Below are 22,157 nucleotides of genomic sequence, written 5' to 3'. Positions count from 1 at the left end.
ACGCCACCCAGTAAAAAAACACCCGGCGACTTGAGGGGTGCAGGCTGCGCTTGTCCGGTTTCCCCTGCTCTATCGCCTCCTCCAGCTGAATTCGGGGCGTTTTGGCGGCCGGGGGAAGGAGCTGGGCGTGCCGGTGGTGCTCAGCATCATGCTGGCTCCCGCTGCTTGCAGGAGCATGTCGAGAAGCGTTTTGTTTTGCTGGCGAGCTCTGCGCTGACAGGATCGGGCAGACCAGAGCCGACGTTTTGAATCTAACTTCTGCTTAAACGCTGCCGTTAGTCTCACGTCCCGTAAGCAAATAACTCCATCCTCTTTTGAACTGTGGCCTCTAGAGATGGGTCCGTGCACCTCCATATTCTTATGTCCAGAAGACACCCCCGATGGAAGACTTTCTGGGGAGAGTTTTTGACCTAAGAGTTTTACAAGAGGAACTGAAAAAGGTGTGATTTAAAGTTCCCGGGGGAGGAGCCTCCGCGGGGACAGGATGGCTGTGAGCATGGACGATGACGTGCCCCTCATCCTCACCCTGGACGACGGTGGCGGCAGCACCTCAGCCCCTCTAGATGCCCCGGATCGGGAGGAGCTGCCTAATGAAAGTAAGGTGATTTTGTAGTTTCCTGCCTGCTTGTTTTTCTCTTTTGCCGTGGCTGCTTTTCGCTCTTGCTGGGACCTAAACCCTCAGAGCTGTCACTCAGCATCTATGTGAGAAAATCAGATCAGGAAGTTGCTTTCTGTGGTGCTTGTTTCCTCAGCACCCATGTTAGCCCAGAGGGCAGAGGACACCGGGTGGACGGGTCCTACTGATGCTGTTTCTAACATGGTTTTTTGTGGTTTCTTATTGTCCTGAAGCTCAGTGCTCCTTTCCTGCCTGCCGTGCTGTGCCACTGGCCCAAGCTGCCAGCCACAGCAGCTGCCATTACATCATGTGCTGTTTTCCTAGCGCCCTGAAGCATCTGTCCTTCACAACTGGGGTTTCACCCATTTCCAGGTTACGTCCTGATTTGCACAGTGGGTGTTGATAAATCTGTTTATTGCGCCCTTATCAAAGAGTGTGGAGTATTTTTAGGTGGTATCCTCGTACTCCTGTTAGCTGCAGGTATGGGGTGGGGCAGAGCCAGCCTGGAAGCATCAGGAGGGGGGCAGCAGAAGCCCCCATCTCTTACACCTTGCTTCCTCCTGGGTGTGGCTGCGTTCAAGGTGTTGCCCCACGCTGGGTGGGGTGGGGACAGCAGAGGGGTTTGAGCGTGTGGTTCACGTTGCCCCTCCCTGGATGTACTGGAGCTGTTCCCTTCGAGGCATCCCTGTGACTTCCAGCTGACATTGCAAGCACAAGCACAGGTCATGTTCAAGCCCTTGCTGCTAGAGGCTTAACATTTGTAGCAAATAATTTCCTGGCCTGGCATCCCTTTTTTCTACATTATACCTCTGCTCCATACTGCCTCTGTGACTCTGTCTGTTGGTTCCTCTCTTGCAATCCTATGGTTTCCCTTCATTTTTCTCCTGCTGGGACTTCCTGAGCCAGTAGCTAGTTTCCGACAAGCAAGATTCCTCGCCCTCTCCCTCCTTCCCCCCTGCAACACACATCCCTGGCTAAACTGCCCCACTGACTTTCTCTAAGCTCTGCTGCACTGTTGCTCTAGCTCATCAGCTCTATCACATCTGTTTGTCTTTTAATGCTTAGCTCTCTATTTTTAAGTTAAATAGAAGAGAGAACACTCCCTTTGCCCACTGGTGTATTTATAAGCTGTCTCGTGACTAATTTTAATCTCTCTTCTCTCATCTTTTTCTTCCACCCACCTCCCCTCCCTTTAAAAGAAGAAGTTGTGTGAGGTTTATCATTTGCTTAAAGCCAACGTGACTGTGTTAAAGCACAAGCTTGAGAGTAGATGTATTAATAAATAAAAATATTCCACAATCTGCTTCCCTTGAAGTGCAGGGAAATCGTTTAGGGACCAGTTTAGTGCTGCTTAAAAGATTGGTGTGTGGGTTTTGAGAATTCATTTCCTGGGATTCTCTGAATGAAGAGTCTCTTGGTATTGAAGAACTGTTATTTTGCTGCGTGTTTTAATCGCTGTTCCAGTTGAGTTTGCTGAGGAAAATATAAAGCTCATTCTGTTGCAAGTGATACCAACTGATATGGAGCCCTCTGAAGTCAGGGGGTATGGTGAGAGTGGGGTGAAAGATTAGGAGAGGGAGGGCTGGCATAAACAACTTGAAAGGCAGGTTTATCCCTGGGAGGTGGGAAGCTTAAGCGGGTGAGTGAGGAGACTAAGGCCATCAGTTGTGAAAGTAAGCTTGTTTAAAAACCAGAACATGTAGTCCAGCTGTTCTCTTTGCCTGCAAAGTCTGCTGTGAAATGCAGAGAAGTTGTCTTGTGGAGGCTGTGAGCTGAATTCGGCTGTTTCCCCACTGCTCTGCTGAGGACTGAAGTGACAGCAACAGAACTTTATAATTTCGTGTTTTTATTCAGCAGCTTGTCTTTTTCAGGGAAAAAAGAGTATGCGAGAAGGCCTTTTCAGGGGCAGGAGAGCCTGCCAGGGTGCTGTGTGCCGTGGGCACAGGGACGGTCAGGAGGCCGTTTCCTTCTGGTTTTGTTTCCCTAATGCCTCAACTCTCAGAACAGAATATTCAGGCAGAATTTGGAGGAGCAAATCCCTTGTTACTGTGCCTGACCATCGATTCCTAGAGGCCTGGTGGCAGGGTAAACACAAAGCTTTTGTGGAAGTGTGTCCCCAGACACCATCTGGGCCTGTTTGCAGGGAAGGACCCGTCGACCCCTTCCCAGGTGACACTGAGGGGGAGACAAGGGGCTGTAACTCTTGGTGTTGATCCTGTGGAAATGCAGATAAGTTACTGGCTTGAAACGGGTAGTAACTGGGTTTTCTGAAAGTGAGGCTGTTGCAGAAGTAAAAAGAGAGGACTGAAGTGCAAGAGATGTCCCTTTCTGAACCTGGCAGAAGAGTCTTCTCCTGGGTAAGTGAATGTTTTGGGGCTAGAATAAAAGAAAGCTAAATGAGAAAACTGTGTGGGAAATGACATTCTTAAAGAAAATGTCCAGCTGCAAAAATTAATCTCCCTAATCATACAGCTCTTAAGCACATAATGAGAGAAAATACTGGCGTGGGGAGCAATATTAAAGTCTGCCTTCCGTGGCTTGTGCTGGGATGCTCCTCTGCCAGGGAGCTCCTGTTCACAGCCACAGTGAAGGGTCAGAATCCAGAAAAGCTGATGGGAATTCAGACCCAGTTCAGGAAAAATCCTTGTGTGACCTCTCCCAGAACTGCCTGCTGGAAACAGTGAGGAGCATCCAGGGTTTAGTGCTTTCCCATCCCTCGCCCAGACTCCTGGGAAGGATTGGCACTGGGTTCTCAAAATATCTCCAAGCATGAGGTGTGTTTTCCATACACAAAGGCAGCGTGGATAGCCTTGAAACTCTAGGACAGTGTCTCTCCTTGAGCTGATGGGAACTGTAAGCAATAAAGGAGTGCACACTGATTTATCCCGTATTAGATCAGATACAAGATCCTCCTTTTACCTCCTGGATGGAAATTGCTGTTGCCTCAAGTGGAGTTTCAGTGTGTTCAGAGCAGGAGGCACAGCTCAGAGTCGTGCGGGGAACAATGCCACATTGTGTGTCGGATTCTCCAGCACAATGGATTATGGCAAGTGGAAGGAGTCATCTTTAAACTCTGGGTTTTCACAAGAAAGCGACTACATCCTCCGTTGAGGTAAAATGTAGGAGTTATTATGTGGGGGGGGGAGGCAGGGGGAGCAGTGGGATGTTTTCTGGAGGCGTCGTTGGGAAGCGCCAAGTTACACCTGGAACGTTGAGGTTTCAGCTGAGCCTTTGCTGCCTCAAGAACAAACCAGAAGGAAAACTAGAGCCAGCCTGGCCTCTGGGGTCCAGGGAGAACTGTTGACTCCTGTGCCCTCGTGTCCTGCAGGGAAGTAGCAAGGGGCCCAAAGTCTGTGAAGACAATGGCCTTTTGCTGCTGATGGAGTTGGAGGGGCTGCCCAAGGTGGGCTCGTTGAGGAATGTGGAGCAGGGACTGCCTCTGAGAGTGTGGGTTGTGCTGTAAAATGGTGTGTGGTGTGTGCTGGGCTTGCCAGAGCTGCTGGGAGGAGGTCTCTGCCCCTGCTGTGGCTCTGCCTGTCAGCCCTGTTGCCTCCTGAGGTGTCTGAGGAGGCCCTTTGCAAAGCTGTTCTTTTGGCAACTGGCTGGTGGAACCTCGGGTGGCATTTCTGGACACAGAGCCTAGTTACAGCATTGATGGAGATGATTGTATACAACAAATTCTTTTTTCTCTTTTTTTCAAAATCATTTCCTAATCCACAGGTAGCCATGGGCTTTTGAGGATGGCCCAGGATCAGGGCTAGTTGTTGTTCTTTTGAGACATACAAACTTGTCTTTTGAGAGACAAGTGATATAACTCTGTTGGATCTGGTTCCAGGGTGTGTTTGTATCAGCAGTGAGAGAAGGTAAAGTCTGTCCACACAGCCCTCAGCTTCAGCTCACCTGATCAGCGAGTCCCTGCTCCTCAGACATCTCCTTTGCCTTCTGCCTACTGCCACTCCCTGCATCACCATCCATGGACGAGAGATTTCCAGGGGTAAAACAAGTGTACCCTTGCTGACAGGCTGAGGGAACAAACAGGGAATAAATACCTGGCCATTTGGGAAACACTGCCACCACACGAACTTGTAGGAGCTCTGCTTCTTGAGGAGCCACCTTAGTTGCTGTGAAAGTGTTTCTGACTTTGCCACCTTTGAAGGAAAACGGGTGTTTTAAATGTCAGCCATCTAGTAGACTTAATAAACCCTTCAGGATTTCAAACGTCAGGATTTCAAAAGTGGTTATTTGGACTTGGGCAATAGTTAGGAAATGCTACAGCTAATTGGCGTGAAGAAATAGGGGATGAGGGAATGAACAAATACTTGGACTGGACCTGGCAGATCCCGAGATCTCTGCCAGCCAGGCTCTCAAGCAGCTTTTTGGATTATCTGGTGGCTTCCTTGGATGCTACACGGGATATTTTCTCACGTCACGGCTCCTGGTCCTACCACTTTGCCTTTAATCAGTTCCAGTAGCAGTGCTGCCACGGGTAGAGGTGAGGCACAGCCAGGGCTCAGGACTGGGGTTTTCAGAAGCAGTCTGGTTCTGCTGGTGAAGCTGCTGCTCCTTGTCTGGAAAGCACAGCTCACCCCTTCCAGGGAAGGACAGAGGTTGGCTTCATTCCTTCGTTGTGAAGAGGAGCTGGTTTGCATCGCTGCCCATGATTTTCTTAGTATCTACCTGCTTAAAATTTATACAGAGGGGATTTTTTCCTTCTGAGGCAGCAGTGGTGGTGTGCTGCTGGGTTGTTTACGCCTCTGGAAGTCTCATTTCTCCGACCTAACAGCCTTGCATTTTCCAACTTTTGCCAGTGCCTCCCTAATCCTCTTCTGGCCTAGATGACTTATAATGACTGTTTGAAGCGAGCAAAGCGAAGCAAAACTGCCTCCGAGATGAGCGAGGGGTGAGAATCTTGGAATGGGAAACGAACACCCAAAACATAAGGAGATTATTGTTTTTTTCCTTCAGTACAATTCGTTTCCCTGGGTGATGAGCTCTGTAAACTGAGGGGAAGGAGGTAAATGCTGCTTTTTAGGAGATGTTGGCTATCTTTCAACAGGATATTAGAAATAGTGGGAAGCGTGTGTCTGCTTTTAAGTTCCAAATGCATCATCTTCTAGAATCCAATTTATCCTGAGAATTTAGGTTTTAAGGCAGGACCAACCATCTCCTCTGCGCTTCAATACTTGCTGTAACGAGAGGGTAGAGCTGGAACCTTTGATTGAAGAAACACAGCCTGGTGTTGTCCAGACCTCACAAAAGCATTTGTATCGAGACATTCTCAACGTGACTCTGTAAATGTGGTACCTATAGAGGAAAAAAAAAAAACCCAGTGAAATACCAGGAGGTGCTGCAGGCTGCGGTTATCTCGTGGGGTTTTTTTTTTGAGCCTGCCTTGTTTTCCTAGCCCGGCAGGAGATGGGTTTGCACAATGCACACATTGTGTGTTTCACAGTAGGATGCTGTGTCAAACAGAGTCTCTGCGCTGTCGACTCTTTCGGGCAGGGGAAAAAAAACTATCCCAGTGATTTCATCTTGAATGCCCCATGCTGTTCAAATCTGAACGAGTCAAAGCGTGTACAAGGTAGAGAAGACTTGGGTTAGTGTTCCATTATCCTGGAGTCAAATGGGTCTTTCTCCTTTGTCATCTCGGGCAGCACAAGCAGTGGATATCACCCCAGGGAGGGAGGGTGTGCAGGGCAGGGCAAGGAATCTGGAAGCTTCTGCTTTGGTGAAGATGAGGAGTCATGACCTTCATGCTTTGATGAGGGGAGCCCGTTCCCTTTGTGTGTCCCTCCTCTAGCACACAGCTCGCATCTTTTTTGGGGTGAGAGCAGAAGAAAGGGCTGGATTTAGGGTTCTCTCCCCGAGCTGATGGCTTGGGCTGGCAGGTGAGGGGGTGAGGGCACCTCACCCAGACGAGGGCACGTGCCACCACATCGCAGGGCGCCGCCTCTCCAGCAGGTGGTCCCAGGGCTGTAAAACACATTAAGGAGTTTGAAAGTGTTGGAGCTGCAGTTTTAAATCAACAACTTTCCAGCTCGAACCGGTCACTCCTCAGCCATGCAGCTGACTTGGGAACATTTGGCTCGGGAAGCGGAACAACAGTTGGAAACAAATAGCGATTAGTTTTTTCATGGCTTCCCAGGGAACGCATCAGTTTGTTCGTTTCCCCCCCCCTCATTTTTGTGATTCCTGTGGATTTTTAAGGCACTGTAGATGCAGGATGTTCAGTTTAGCCAAGCTTGCTTACTGGCAGATTAAAATGAGCAAAGGCTGAGCACGCTGAGTTCACTCATCATAACCAATATGATGCTTCTCAGAACTTCCTTTGCCCTTGGTATCTTCACCGAGGAATCCTGCCTGCTGCCGTCAGCCCCCCTGCGTTGAAATCCCATTTTACCCATTTGAATGCTGTAAGAAGTGCTGTATAAACTAAACAGGAGCATCTGTGAAGTGGTTAGAGTTGTTGTTGATTGCCTTTTCCTTATTGCCTTCAGGGGATTTGAGCTTGAATTTGCTGGAAGTAGAATTTATGAGCCAGAACGCTCCATTTCTGATCCTTAAGCTGGGAAAAGTGTGGTGAATTTGATAGGTCTTTCTCTTGCCTCTAATGTCTCCAGCTTTTGATCTGGACCTTGCAGGGCTCTCCCCGTGTCTTTAGCATAATTGCTTTTTGCCTGTTGAGAAGGTGCCTGGTTTTCAGAGGACTCCTGGCTTTACAGAGAGCCGTAGGAGCAGCTTTAGGATTTCATCCATCTGCTGCTGGTGAGCAGTTCAGTAGGAAGCTCCTTCACCTGTCCTGCTGGTCTTTGCATCTGGGGGAGAGGGAGGCAGCAGAGGCGTGTTTGTGTGGATCCACTGCAGCACCCTGTGGTGGATGGAGGATCCTGGGGAGGGCAAGAGGAGGCTGCTCTGATTTGAGTCATACTGTGGGGGTTTGAAGCTTGGATCCAGTGCTGCTTTTATAATTATGATCTGATGGTGCCTGTTTGGAATAAAACCACTTTTCCTGCTTCCACTGGGGGAATAAGATTTAGGGGGTATCTCTGTGCACAACCATGTTAAATCCTCTGATTTTGTGGGGGTGGACATCTTAGCTGCCCCTTCAGTGCCTAGCACACCCATGTGTCTATATATTGTCACCTGGGAATGTCTGATCATCTGTATTTTATTCTAACTGTAACTATTTTCCTGAGATCTCTTTCACTTTCCTGGATGGATTTGGGAAACTTTATTGTACCAAAACATAGCCCAGCTGAAGGATTTCACTGGAATGGACAAGTATGTTCCTGCTCTTCATTAGCTAAATGAAGAAATGCCTCTAGAATTAAGCTGAAGTGATCAATCCTGCAAGGAGGAGCACTGAAAACTCCCCAGGGTCAAATTGTGCTGGTGAGCTGGCTGTGTCATTTATGGGACAATCAGACATGGGAGGAGGGAGGAAGGGATGCCATCCTCTGCAGCCTGGCCTTCCCCAGCCCCTGGTTGTGGCCATTGGGCTCCAGAGGAAGAATGTAAGGGCAGAAATTGGAACTAGCAAGATATTTCTATGTTCTGTCCCCTTTTTTTCTTGGGCACAGTCACCCTGGCTGTATTTCATTTCAAATACAAGGCTGGTGGCAGGACCTTATCTCTAGTGTTTGCAAAGGGGAAGACTTCAAAACACTGCAAACGGTTCATCTCTCTCTCTCTCTTTGAGAGAGCACAAATGCAGACAAACCAAAAATGCTCATGGAAGCTTTAGAGCTCTCAGAGAGGCAGCAAAAAGTCACAGTGCAGACATGCCTGTGCTGGCTGACCTGAAAGCAACTGCCCTGCTATGCAGCAGATGGAGAAATAGGGACTGGAGGAAAATCACCAAGAGAATTGTGGTCAGCAGAGTTAAAAGTGCTTTAAAGGTAAGTGTAACTGGCCTGTCAGGACCTCGGGGCTGAACACTGGTCAGTGACCCCACAGGGGAGCTCACAAAATCCTGTATGTGTTCTGTATTGTTGAGAAACTGGATGGCCTGTTCATAGTATGATCTATTCTTCCATTCCCACAGTAACTAAAATAGAGATTAAATAGCAGATTTTAAAGATAGGCATTGAAAAATCAGCAGATGACTTTTTTTATTCTTCTTTAGGCCCACAGCTGAGGCAACCTGAATATTGCCACAAGAGTGATAGTCCAAATCAACACCGTGTAACTAATGTCTCTGCCAGCTGGCTGATGGATGGGCCTCAAAATCCATCTGGGTGTTGGGGCTGGTTGGTGAACAGGTAACTCATCAGTAGGGGCTGTCACAGGGGTTAGATTTTGTCCTTGCACCAACTGGGACAATGCCTTCTGATGTGGAAGGGAGAAAAAGAAGCAATTTCTGATCAAGATAGGAGATGTCGTGAGTTGAGGATGTAGTAAGAGTGATTCAAACTGCTTGGTAAGGTGGATGGAGGCAAAGTGTGTGTGTGTGTGGCTGTGGCATACTGTAGGGTCACTGCATCTGCAGGGGTGGAGAGGGCTGTCTTGCCTAGCAGGGAACCTGAGTCTGGTGTCATGAGCAACTGAGCTGAAAGTGAGTATGTGTTAAAGATCTTTTCCAAAGAAAGCGATTCTATGAGTCTGTGGGACACTTGTCCTGTCAGACGTTGGGTGCAGGAAGTTCAAGTGAGGTGGGGATGGGTCTTTTCTCCCACCTAACAAGTGACAGGACAAGAAGAAATGGCCTCAAGTTGCACCAGGGGAGGTTTAGAATAGCTGCTAGGAAAGATTTCTTCCCTGCCAGGCTGCCCAGGGCAGTGGTGGAGTCCCCACCCCTGGAGGGGTTTCCAAGCTGTGGAGATGTGGTGTGAGGGACATGGGGCAGTGGGGACCTGGCAGTGCTGGGGGATGGTTGGACTCGATGGCCTTAAAGGTCTCTCCCAAGCAAAACAATTCTGTGATTCTATGAGCATTGGGGAAACAACATTCAAACCTCCACTAGGGGCTTCTCTGCTCCGACACTATGATTTTATGTATTTCTTGGTCTTTCCAAAAAGAATGATGATTAGGAGGGAGGTGATGTTGCCATCCGTGCTGGTTCTCAGGTAATTGGTGTGTTCATGCTTGGAGTGTTTCTGGTGCCCTTGCTCCAGCTCATCCAAGAGGCTTGAAAGTAGCTTTGGTAGCTGGGTGACAGTGGAATTCTGCCTGTTAGCTGAAGCTGTGGAAATTCAAATGAAGAATAAAGCACATATCTGATGGTACCATTCATGTTTGGAACCACTTCATAAGAGCTGGAGAGAGTTCTGCAATGCTAGAAGACTTTTGAAGTCCAAATTGCCCATTTTCTGAAGATACAGTTCTGTAGGAGAGTGTAGGGCTTGAAGGAAGGAGGCTGAGGGAGAAGCCTCTGGCAGCTGGATTGCAGGTGTCAAAGGACAAGTTTAACTCCCTCCTTCCCCTCCAGCCCTTACCTGTAACCTCTCCAGTTCCTGCCACCAGCAGTTTCTACAGAATGGGCAGAAATCTTTTTTTCTTAATGGAGAGCAGTTCCTTTTTTCTTCATGGAGAGCAGTTCCACAGCACTAGAGGCAGGGCTTTCCCCCTTCCTTTCCACCCAGCTTCCTCTGAAGTTGGCAGCTCCTCTTTGCTTGGCTGGGACGAGTGACAAAGCAGAGGAGATGTGGCAGTGCTGGATTTCAGGAGAACTGGTGTGGCAGAGTCTTGTTCTAACACCACAAAACACAATCACCTTCCTCTTGCTATGGTGCGACGATAAATAATTCCATTCACACACAACCTGGTGTGGTAAGACATCACAGTTTTGCCAGGATCAATTTAACTTAATTCATCTCATTTTCTTGCCCTCTTTAGGGCAGAAAGGTTGGTATGGCACCTGCCTTCTCAGTGCCTGCTCCATTCTAGTCCTGCTCCAGTGCTGGGTGGCCACGCAGGAGGTTTGTTGCCCATTTGCCTACTGGTTTCTCACATCGGGGAAGAGCTTCCTCGCTGCTGACTCTGCGGCTTCCCCTGAGAGCTGCTGGCGGCTGGAGCTGGCAGTCGGGCCTGGCAGCAGGCTCCTTTCGTTAAAAAGGCCAGATTGCAGCTTCATCAAACATCTTGCCAAACTGCAGCCAGAAAATCCAAAGGCTCTGCTTTGGAGAATTGAAATGAGGGACGTGCTCTTGGAACGCTGACGTTGTGGCGCTGCCGGCGTCCAGCGGATCCTTAACGCCTTAAAACCATGAGGCACTGGTTTCCCTTTCTGGAACAAAAAGAGGAAATTCCTCTGTGTAGCAGGATGTGTTAAAGAAATGCTATATCTGAGGGATTCTGATATTGTCTCGTTCCCTTTCTGCTCCTTCCCCCAGAATCATGAATTCTGAATTTATGTCTTTCATGCCTGGACTCTCTCATGAGCCACAGCCTTAGGCAGGGCTTGTCTCTCTTGGCTTTTTTTGTTGGGTCCAGCAAAAACTTTATTATTTCCCATTGATTTTTCCATTCGGAATTAGTTGTTTCACAGAGCACCTCAGTGGCTCAGATATTTAATTCCAGTTACAGAGTAATTTTATCTCTGTGTCTGTGAAGCCTTTGTTGCTGTGATAGGATCAGACCGAGAAGATTACAGGGCCTATTAGTTGCTAAAAGATTGGGTGATGTAAGGTTGTAGATGATCCTTCTGTTCTGGCTTTGGCTTCCCCTTTTTGTGGTTTGGAGATTTATTTGTTAAGATCAGAAACAGAGGATATGAAGCTGGCAGCGATTTGGCTTAACACACAAGCAAGAGACTTAATTACATTTTCCTAATGCAACCTCTCCTTTCAGGTGAGTTTTGCTGGTTGGAAATGCTTTGGGATTGACTTTGCAGCAGTGTTGAGAAGCAGGTACTCCTGAGTTACACCATCTCAGACTGTAGGAGTGCCCAATTCCAGCTCTCCTCAGGATATTTCATGGACTTTCCCACACAGGAGGATTTAGTCACACCTCTGTCAGAAAGCAGCTTTGTGGCAGAGTGCTGAGGCGTGTGGTGGCTTGTGTGAGCTGCTGGAAGGTGATGCAGGGTTGAAGAGCAATCCTGGTGGGGTAGGTAATGTTGTTCTTGGAGGGTGCAGCTCTGGGAATCGAGGAGGGATCTGCCCCTGTTTCACTGCTGACTGCTGCAGTGGCTTTGGAGCTGTGTGAGTGGTGTACTAGAGAGCTGAGGGAGGCTTGCAGGGTGATGTGGTCCCTCTGTGGGTGACAAAGCATCCATCAGCTGCCAGAGCCTCTCTCTAACCTAACTGTGGATCCCAAACATCCCAAACGGGAGGGATCTGGCCCTCTGCCCCTTGTTACTACATACTGAAGAGTGAAAACTGTCCAGTGGTCAAACCTTTTCTGGTCAGAACTTCCCATGTGGCATTGCAAGAGGGGGAAAAAAATCAAGTCGTGGAATGACTCGGGGTTGAGACCAAAGGAGAGCAGGGGCAGGTGAGACAGCAAACTGCACAGGTAAGGATCTCAACCAACCCATCTTGGCTGGTGTAGACAAGTACATTTATCCTCCTCCTTATTTTCCTAGAAGCCCTTTACTTCTTTTTTTGGTTCTTCCTTACAAATGGCTCTTTTTGTCCCCAGCAGGGCAGTGCAGGAGGTCAGTGTCTGAGGGAATCATCACAGCTCAGCCCTGTCTTAGCGAGCTGCAGAGCAAAGGGTTAACCAAACACTGGCTCTGACCTACTCAGAGCACAAGCTAGCTGGAGACAGGGCTTCTGCTGAGACAAAACCATTTCCTACCATGCTTTAGCTCTTCTGTCATCGTGTTCAGCTTGCACACGAGGGTTTTACATGTGTGCTGTGCAGATGTTAGCAAGGATACTGCGGCCCTCTAATTAAACAATGCAGGGCTTAAGTTGTCTTTGGTAGAAGGAGATAGGCAGCACGATTGATAAGAGGCAATAACAGATAAAAAGTGGCTTACCATGCTGAGGGACATCTGCTCCCCCTTCGTGTGGATCCAGCTCCCTGTAGAGTGGTGGATGGCAGTGTGAAGTGAGCTCTTGTTGATGCCTCCTCAAGGAAAGGCGAGGTTGTTTGGCTTCGATCGCCTCGGACCACTCACAGGAAGCAGCAACATCCAGGTTTTTAAAAAAAACTTTTCTGTGTTAAATAGGAAGCTGAAGTGACTTTATTTGTTGAGCTTCACAGCAAGCGAGTGCTGGGAGAATATAGTAAGACAAAGAGCCCTGAGGCCTTTGCATATGTTTCTGCTGTGCAGTCATCTCTGAGGAGGAGCATGACTCAGTTACACTGACTTGAAATATTCAGGAATATATTATTTCTCTCACAACAGAAGGGCTTGGCACTGCACTCTGTTGGAGATGCCCTGGTTTTCCTAGGCAACAAACCGACAGTAAATTGTTCAGACTTCCCCATGGCTGTTAAATCCCTTCCCGTGACATCCCCCCGAAAAAGCTTGGATATTTTTGGGCTGCAGAGATCAGCCCTGCCATGCTCCCGTTGGCACGGCACTGAACTGGCAGGCAGGCACTGGAGCCACTGGTTTCACTCGTGGTCCCTCACCTCTGAGATGTGTGGCCAGGTGCCAAACCAGCTGCACTTTCCAGCATCTCTCCTCGAGGGTAGGTGAGTCTGGCCTTGGAGAGGCAAATGCACACAGGTTCATGCCTCAGCACTCGAGAAGAAAAGGAGCAGTTTCTTACCAGCCTCCTTGGAGTGGGGAGAGAAGATAAATCCTCTGGAGGTGAAGTTCCACTGCTTGTAAGCACTTGGAAGGGAAAATGCCATCATTGGTGCTGGTGCAACTCCAACATACTTGACGGTTCAGAATCCTGTTTCCTGGCTCTGCCTGAATTGTGTTGTAGTGCTGCTAAAACCCTGACTTTGGGACTGAAGGTGCCCTGCAGCCTGTGTTGGGGCAGGGTAGCTGTCTACTTTGTTTCCTTCATTTTTTCATAGAAGTGCATCTTCTGTAGGGGCCCTCCAGGATTGGGGCTTTGCAGGAGATTCGAGTATTTCTGTTCTTTGACAAGCATGTGTCATCCTCCTTTCACAATCTCGTTCATCCTGGCTGCAGCCTCAGGGGGCAAAGTCACTGAGGGAGCTGGCAGCTTTAGCCAGCACGGGCATCCTGCACTGGGACAGGTCTCATGTGTGAGGTCAGGAGGTCCAGGAACCCCACGGGCAGTTCTGATGCTCCTGGGACCTGCCTTCTTCCATGGGGAGATGTTCAGTGTTGGCAGTGAAATGGTGCAGCCATCACTGTGGTAAGGGACTACAAGCGAGTGAGTTGCAGAGTGCTTTGTGCCCCTTTTCCTCCTCACAGAGGGATCAGAGCCAGCCTCCTGCTGGGAATGTTGGGCTGCACCTCTCTGTGGACTTGGAGCAAACCTGTAAAGCGATTGCTCAAGTCCAGGAAGTCATAAAATCATAGAATGGTTTGGGTGGGAAGGGACCTTTCAAGGTCATCCAGTCCAACCCCCCTGCAGGGAGCAGGGACATCTGCAACTAGAGCAGGTTGCTCAGAGCCCCATCCAGCCTCACCTGGAATGGTTCCAGGGATGGGGCAGTGACCACCTCTCTGGGCCAGGGGCTCACCACCCTCAGTATAAAAAAAGTCTTCCTTCCATCGAGTCTAAATCTCCCCTTTTAGTTTCAAACCACCCTTTTTCCTGTCCCAACAGACCCTGCTAAAAGGTCTGTCCCTGCTTTCTTCTAGGCCCTCTTGAAGTACTAGAAGGCCACAAGAAGGTCTCCCTGGAGCCTTCTCTTCTCCAGGCTGAGGAACCCCAAGTCACATTGCCCTGGGCAGTCAGCATTCCTGGAAGTATGTCCAACTCCAATGGGAAAAGTCACTGCTCCCATGAAAAAAATGTCTGGCAGGTGTGTTCCCTAACAGGGCTTATGCTCTTTCCTAAGGAGACATAGTGACCCTCAGCACAGAGGTCAGTGCCAGAGAGCAGTTCTTATAGACTAGGCTCTAAGGAGGAAGGAAAGTACAAAGCTGGTACTAGATTAAACTTAATTAAGGAGGAATCTGATGGTTAGCTGTCAGCTTAGGCTTCTCTTGCCCTGTCCTCCACCTCTGTGGCCCAGTGGCTGGTTCACTGTGGCATGTTTTATCTGCTGGTGTGTCTCTGAGAGGGTTACTGGAGCTGCCCAGAGCACGTGTCCTGCCCAGCTTGACCTTTCCCAACTGTGGGACATTACACCTTGTTTAATTCCCTGTTGCTTCTCTGTTTGGTGCATCCAGTTGCAGGAACCTTGTAAAGCCACATGAAAGATGTGTCCTGTATCCAAAGTGATGTGTCCTCGAGTTTCTTTTTCTGCCTGTTTGGGGAAACCTCGTTTGCACGTGCAATTCATTAGGCAAATAATTTACATATTGCTGTCATACCTTGACCACACATGTGATACGTGAAGAGTACAAATAACAGATGTAATTCAGCAAAAATATCCTTAATAGTTAAATCATCTGGTGAGCAGGCTAGTGAGAGCCAGGCTGGGGGAGCTCTGAGGCAAAGGTAGGAGCTGCTCTGTAGAGCTCTGCTATAACCCTTTGAATTTCTAGGAGGTTACTGGCTTGTTGGGTTTTTAACAGTATTATTTATTAAAACACATTTGGGCACCAAAGCTCAAGCAGTGGAAGTCCACAGGGCCCGGGGTTTGACACAAGGGAGCCTGGCTGGGAAGGGTGACTTCTCCCTGGTTCCTGTGGATGTTTTCTGTCCCTCATTCCCCTCTGCCCTTGAGCTCCCCCTGTGAGCTCCTCCCGACGAGAGTTTGTTGCCTCTCCCAGCCCGTGGAGAGCCTTTCCTTCCCCTGATTGGGGAGTTTGTTTTGCAGAGGGTGAGGTTTGGAGTCGGGAAAGTTTACGCTCTTTTTCTCTCTTTCTTTTTTTTTTGTTTTTTATTGTAATGATGACATATGGAAACTATTTACACAGGAGCATGCTCTGCTGCACTGAATGGAAATGCTGGAGTCCCGGCAGTATCGTTCCGGATGCCTTGTGTAAGCAGCCAGCTGGTTTTGCTTTTTCTTTTCTTTTTTTTTTTTTTTGCCCCCCTCCCTCGCTCCCTTTTCAGGGAACGTCTGGGAGAAGTTACACAAGTGTGGAAGTGAAGCTTTGCCATCTGCAAACAGCTCAGCTCGTTTCCTTTATCGTGCCCCTCGTACCGTGAACTTCACAAATCTCTTTTCTTTTTTCACTGGGGTGAGGGGAAGGCTCCTCGCTGTGACTCCTCAACGCTCTGACTCCTCTCCCGGGGGCAGCTCGTGTCTGCCTCTGAGCCAGTCCTGCTATATGCCAAGATAAGCGAGCGTGGCACCCGCAGCCCTGCTCTGCCTCCACGCTCCAAACTCACGCTGGGAAACGTCCCGCCAGCGACGGGGGGAACGACTGAGCTGAAGTCTGAGCCACCTTCCTCGGAGGGGAGGGGAGGAGAGAAAGCGTTTGGCTCTGCAGACGGCAGAGGCAAAGCTTCCGAGCGGAGCTTTCCCTTGAGGAAGCTGTGAAAGTGAGGATCGGGGGGAAGGAGGAACTTCAGCTCTGCCTCCTTCTCCCTCTCCCCAGCCCGGCGCAGAAGCAGCGGCCGGTTCCCGAGGCGGCGGCGGCTGCCATGCGGTGGAGAGAGCCTCCTGCCATCTACTTGGAGGACGAGGGGAGCCCCGTGGAGAGACCCTCCTATCTCATTGAGCTCCTTACTAATGGTAAACGCCGTCGGGGACGTGCTGCAGCACGAGCGGAGCCCAGCCTGCATTAGTCTGTGTCATTGTTATCAGGGGAGCAGCTGAGGAAATTAGCTAGCTGGAGGGCTGCCAAACAAACAGTCAGAGGGTCGCTTTTCAAATGTAGTATTATTTTTATTATTATTTATTACCCAGATGATGCCGTTGCCTCAGGGATGCTAGATCAACCTTCTGGTACCTGATGGGGGAAGGAGCTGATCCACAAAATGCGGCTCCCCACCGGAACGCTCCACCAGGACATTTGCTCTTCTCTGTGCTTAGAAAGATGAGGTCTGGTTTAGGCAGGAGGAAAGCATCTTGGTTTCTAGGGTTTTTTTTGTTGTTGTTGTTTCTGATTTGCATCTTCGAGTGCTGTGTTTTATTCGCATGCTGGATCTCGCTGGGACATCTCTTCTGTTTCAGCTGCCAGTCCTCTCTGTGAAACCCTGAGAGGGGTCCTGGGTTTTACTGTGATGGAGCTTTTCCTAGCATTGATCCTTTGCAAGGAGAAGTTGGTCTTTGTGAAAGATCTGTTTCAGGGTTCAAGGTTGTTCTGGCATGTTTTGGTAGGGTACCGTGGTTTGTTTAATGCTACAAACCTCTGCTGATTTGACCACAGTATGTTTTAGTGTTCTTAATTTTTCTATATTTTTTAATGCTCCAGTAAGATTGTAATATTATAAGCAGTCTGCTTAATATATCCTTCTTCCCCCAAAGAGCTTGTGCAGCCGAGGTGTTGATTCTGTGCTTTTTCAGTATCCCCCAGACTGTGTGAGATGAATCATGCTCAGTTTCTCTGAACACTTGCTATGTTTTGAAGGTGAGTTCTGGAAGGCCTGAAACTCCAGCTCCTGTTGGCACCTTCAGAGACATTGCTGGTTTGAGCATCTTGCAGCCTTTAGACTATTGGTTCAAAGGCCAGCAACTCCAGAAGACCTCCATCCAGATCTGTGGATAAATGAAATCTCTATCATTCATTTTTTTTTTTTTCAAGAACTGTGTTCATTCAAGGTGTAAAAGGGGGTGTGGGGGAGGAATCGGCCTCGTTCAAACAGTCGTCCAGATTTTGAGTGGTATTTTAAGGATGTGGGGGAAGCAAGGGAGAGAAACAGGCTTAAATGCTGCCGGATTCTCACTGATCTGAGTGTGCAATCTGGAAAGTCTTCACAAATCCCAGATAAATGTGATCTTGTTTTGATCTGAGGGTGGAAAAGGCAGCTGTGGCTCTGCGTTGGTGAAGGGGTTTCTGGTTTCTTCCTACTCCCTGCTCTTCTGCCAGCAGCACGTGGTGCCTTTTCTCTTGGTGGGTGCAGAGTTTTTGGCATGGAGCCTCTCCCCACTCTAGAGGGTGTTCTGGAAAGACCGAATCAGTAATTCAGTGAGGATTATTTTGTCACAGCAAAGAGATGCAGCAAATCTTCAGCATGCTGTCAGGAGGGAGGAAAAGAACCTCACTGTGATTTTTTTCCCCCACCCTCAGATAACTTCTCATATGACAGAAAAAGCTACAGCATCTCAGCTTCTCTGCTCATAAAAAGGGGGAAATTGGCACATTTGCACTGGCAAGATCAATTTTAGATGTACCCTCTTTGGGAACATGAGGGGCTGGAGGAGGGTGGTCTCTACTGAGAGCAAGAACAGCCATGTGGTTTGGATAATGATTGAAACTCTGGAGAACTGAGTGCCTGGCCAGCTCCACCACAGGTTTCATGCATGGCCCTAAGCAGGTCTTGCTTTTATGGTGTCTCTGCTCAGTATTCTTTGTCAAACACCCAAAATAAAAATCCCAGCCCCAGAAGAAGCCTGGTGTCATTCCCTTTTTTGAGCAATAGTTGTCTTTATGCATGTTTTCCCTGTCTTAGTAGCACTGAGGCTGCAGGCTGGGAAAAAAAAGGCAATTATGGAGTTTATATACATGCCCTGCATACTCTCCCATGGGAAGGGCACTGTGTGTGTGTAGCTGTGCTTGGGAGTTGCTTTTTGCAATTGAATTGTGTTTTTTTAAGTGAGATCTTGAGTTATGAAACCTGGTACAAACATTCTATAAAGCGTTGGTTTATGGTGCTTTACTGGTGAGAAGGACACACTCTTAGAAGTTCCAAAACTGAGCTATGGGATATGAAAAGAAAATTAGAATCTTGCTGTTTGTTTTCATCAGAGGGGGATTGGTACTTCTCTGCATCCAAAGGGTGTTGCAAAGATGTGTTGTGTAATGACTCTGAAGAGCCCTGAAAAAATGAGGCTTTCTGCTAAAAATACTGAGTGCTGCTATTGTGGAATCATAGAATGGTTTGGATTGGATTGGAATGGACCTTAAAGATCATCTAATTCCAACCCCCCTATCATGTGCAGGGACACCTCTCACTAGACAAGGTTGCTCAAAGCCCCATGCAACCTCACCTTGAACCCTTCCAGGGATGGAGCACCCACAGCTTCTCTGGGTGATCTGTTCTGGTGTCTCACCACTATCACAGCAAAGAACTTCTTCCTTATATCTAGTCTACATCTACCCTCTTCCCCTTTGAACCCATTCCCCCTTGTTCTATGACTTCAAACCCCTGTAAAAAGTCCCTCAGCTTTTTTGTAGGCCCCCTTCAGATACTGGAAGGCCATGATGAGGTCCCCCCGGGAGCCTCCTCCAGGCTGAACAGCCCCAACTCTTTCAGCCTGTCCTTGCAGGAGAGGTCTTCCAGCCCTCAAATCATCTTCGTGGTCCTCCTCTGTTGGAGTGCAGAAGCTGTACAGTGCACTGACTGGCTGCCCTTGCCTGTGGTAGTCCTGTGCTCCCTCCTTCTGCTCTCTCTCCTCCCACTGTGTGTGAAAGGCAGCGTTCCTCCAGCAAGCCCACTTGTGTTTTGTGGGTTGGACATCCTTGGAGCCTTCCAGCTGGTAGCTGCCCGTTTGTAGTCCGTGAGTGCTAGTAGCATGCTCCAAACATGACAGCACAGATCTCCTGAGCCAGGAGACCTGCTTATTGTATTAAATAGGCTGCTGTTTCTTTTCATGATCTTCTGGGAGCATTCCCTTGTTGAAGAGCTGAGTCTGAGTGTGTCTCCTCAGAGCTCCTACGTGAGAAGAGTCGATCTGTCTGTGTACAAGCCACCAGTTTCCCAAGTACCTTGCCACCTCTTGCTGCTGGTCTCTAGTCTGAGTGCCTGGCTTGTTCACCTGCCTCCTGATCAATCTCAGCTTGCTTAATTGTCAATCAATCAATCAATTTGCATGTTCTTGCACTGCAGATGGAGGAAGCTACGCCGTTGGTAACGATGCCTCCAGCCCTGCTGCGGGGGACTGCTCCACCCGGCACAACTGGGAGATGAACTACCAAGAGGCAGCAATCTACCTCCAGGTCAGCCCTGCTCCTTGCTCTGGAAAACAGGCTGCTGAAGCCAGGGCAGCTCTTGGTTGTGAGAAACAGCTTCTGTTTTGAGGTTAAATCTTCAGTGCTTTGCAAAGGAAGCTGCTTGAGGAGTGGGGAGATAGTGGAAGTGTCTTCAGATGGGCTCTGGCAAGTTATTTGGGAGCAACTGAACTAGCTACCCATCCTCTCCCATCTCTCACAGTGTCAAGGACTGTAGCAGTTGAGGGCTCCAGCACATGTTCAGTCCTGCCACCTTGCCATGGGCTTTTCAGTAACTTGTCATAGATGGTCATTTCATCTCTCCAGTCACTCCAGGGTGAATGGTCCATGGTCTCCTGGAGACATCTCGTGTTCTCAAAACATGGGTCCTAATCCTGCCTTGGCCACAGATTTGGTGGGTGGCCCTGGGATGTCTGTTTAGCATCAGTCAAGCTCCGCAGGTCATGTAAGACACAAGAGAAGGCAGAGGTCTTGACTTCTGCAGGAAGGGAGCGTGCTGAGGTTAGGGCCAACCCTGCAGTGAAATTTACTGTGTTTAAAAAGAATAATGAAAACAAAAGGCAACAAACAAACCAACCCCACCCCTGCTCCAGGTACAGGAATCCACTATTACTTGAACAGAGGAGTCATATTTTTAAGATTGCTGTACAGCCTGGTGTGGCAAATTTGCTGCCAACATGAGCTTCTCCCAGAGCTGTCCAGTCTGAAGTAGCTGCTAGTTCCCTTACTGTCCTTCCTTCCTCCTCCTCTTCGTTCCCTCTCAAGGGCTCTGCATTGCAGTTGGAGATGTTTCAGATGTCAGGTTTTTTTTCCTGAAGTCACTGCAAGGTGATTGAAACCATTTGTTCCTCCCTGCTCCTACCCCCCAGGACTAAGTATGACTTCCCTGACATTTTAAAAGCGGGTAGGCTGGGACCTTGATAACGCTTCAGCTTCCTCGTGTGCTAGAGCAGCACTGACAGTGTAGCTCCAGCCCCTCCCGGGCCTTTGTTTAAACTCCTGATTATTGGAGCTGCTCTGCAAAGGGTCATTGAGCTGCCGCGGTGGCTGATGGCAATGCACACAGCAGGCTTAGCCCTTCAGATGCAGATGATTCTTGCTGCTGCCTTGACCAATGGTCATGATGACAATGTCCTTGAAATGAAGTAGGCGTCACTTAAAGAGCATGCAGATTGTTTATTTGAACCAGTAGCTGCAGGCAAGTGTCTTATCTCCACGAGAGGACTTTGCTGTCCAGCAACGTTTGGAATTGCTTGGCTAGGGAGAGGCAGAATTCAGACTGTTTTTCATTCTGAGTGTGTGTTGTGAGGCGTGAATAAGAACGCCCTGCTGATCTCAGCTTGGGGGGGGGGCAGCTTGGGTTTTATGGAGCTTGCTGCTGGGTTTTGTCCTGCTCACAATCTGGCTGGCTGACCCGACAGCCTGTGTTTGTCTCCTCTTCAACAGAATGTGAGATGAGTAAATGAGAAACGTTTGAAACCCTCTTCTGAATTAGGCTCGAGAATGCTTCACCTCCAGAGGAGATCCTCTTTCCTGACCTTGTTATCCAGTTGCAATCACAGTTACTCTGCTTTGATAGTAGTAGCTTACTGGCCTTACAGAAATTGCTTACCTGGAAAGATACTAATTAAAAAAAAAACAAACAAACAAACACCCAGCCAACAACTTCTTGTGCATTTGTGTGTCCCAGCTGGGGAAAAACAGTTTGCAAGAGGCAGCAAGTTTCCTGTGAGTGACAAAGGCTCCCTTGCTTAAACCACTGGCTCAAGAAAGAGAAGCTCTTGGGTGGTTCTGCATAAAAAACCTCTAAATTCTCCCCAGATTAAATTTCTTCCTAGAGGTAAAAATAGTAATGATGTAGCTGTTTAAAAATCAGTTGTAGGCAAACTGTTAAGATGGAGCATCTGACCTTTTAATGTTAATTAAGCTTTCTAGTTAAGAGGGAGTGACAAATCAGCGTAAAGACCTGTTAATTTTTCATGGGGTCTGTCTCCTCACACTCCTGAAGCAGAAAACCCTGTGTGTGCTCCCTGTTTTCTCCAGACATTTTGCAAGGCCAAGATAAGGAGGAGCAACTGTCAGCCAGGTGCCCTGGAGCTTATCTGTGTGTTTTCGTGTTCTGTCCTGGAGAAATTCAATCCAAAAAATCTGTAAACATGTGCAAGTGGTTGCAAGTAAATGAAGTGCTGTGTTTATGTTGGGATGTTGACTAAAATTTCATTGCCTGCCTTAATAAACTCTTCCTCATTTTGAAAAGGCTCAAGGGTTTCTGAAGCAGGAGTTTGTGGATATTAATGAGTTTCATTACTGAAATATGCTTATGAACAGAAGGGGCTGTCCCATGTGTGCAGAGTTCATTCCTCAAGAAACAGATCAATACTGGGCTGTAAAGTAGGAAGAGTCTGTTGGGAATTGTATCTAATCCTTAGGAAAGTCTGCTTCCTTCACGTGGAAGGCTCTGTTACAGCACTGAGACACACTAATGCTGTT

At 48.5% G+C, this 22,157-nt stretch overlaps 1 protein-coding gene across 1 annotated transcript in view; it reads left to right on the top strand.

The window, feature by feature from the left end:
- Positions 1-484: 484 nt before the first annotated feature.
- TPCN1 (two pore segment channel 1) overlaps positions 485-22,157 on the top strand; it is a 43,461-nt gene continuing 21,788 nt past the window's right edge. The window contains exons 1-2 of the mRNA XM_008941321.1: positions 485-596; positions 19,546-19,655. Of these exons, the coding sequence (XP_008939569.1) occupies positions 485-596; positions 19,546-19,655 (222 nt within the window). The remainder of the gene's footprint in view (positions 597-19,545; positions 19,656-22,157) is intronic.

Source organism: Merops nubicus, unplaced genomic scaffold (genome assembly GCF_000691845.1).
Source record: "Merops nubicus isolate BGI_N331 unplaced genomic scaffold, ASM69184v1 scaffold17055, whole genome shotgun sequence".
NCBI classification, from domain to species: domain Eukaryota; kingdom Metazoa; phylum Chordata; class Aves; order Coraciiformes; family Meropidae; genus Merops; species Merops nubicus.
This window is presented reverse-complemented; position numbering and strand designations above follow the sequence as displayed.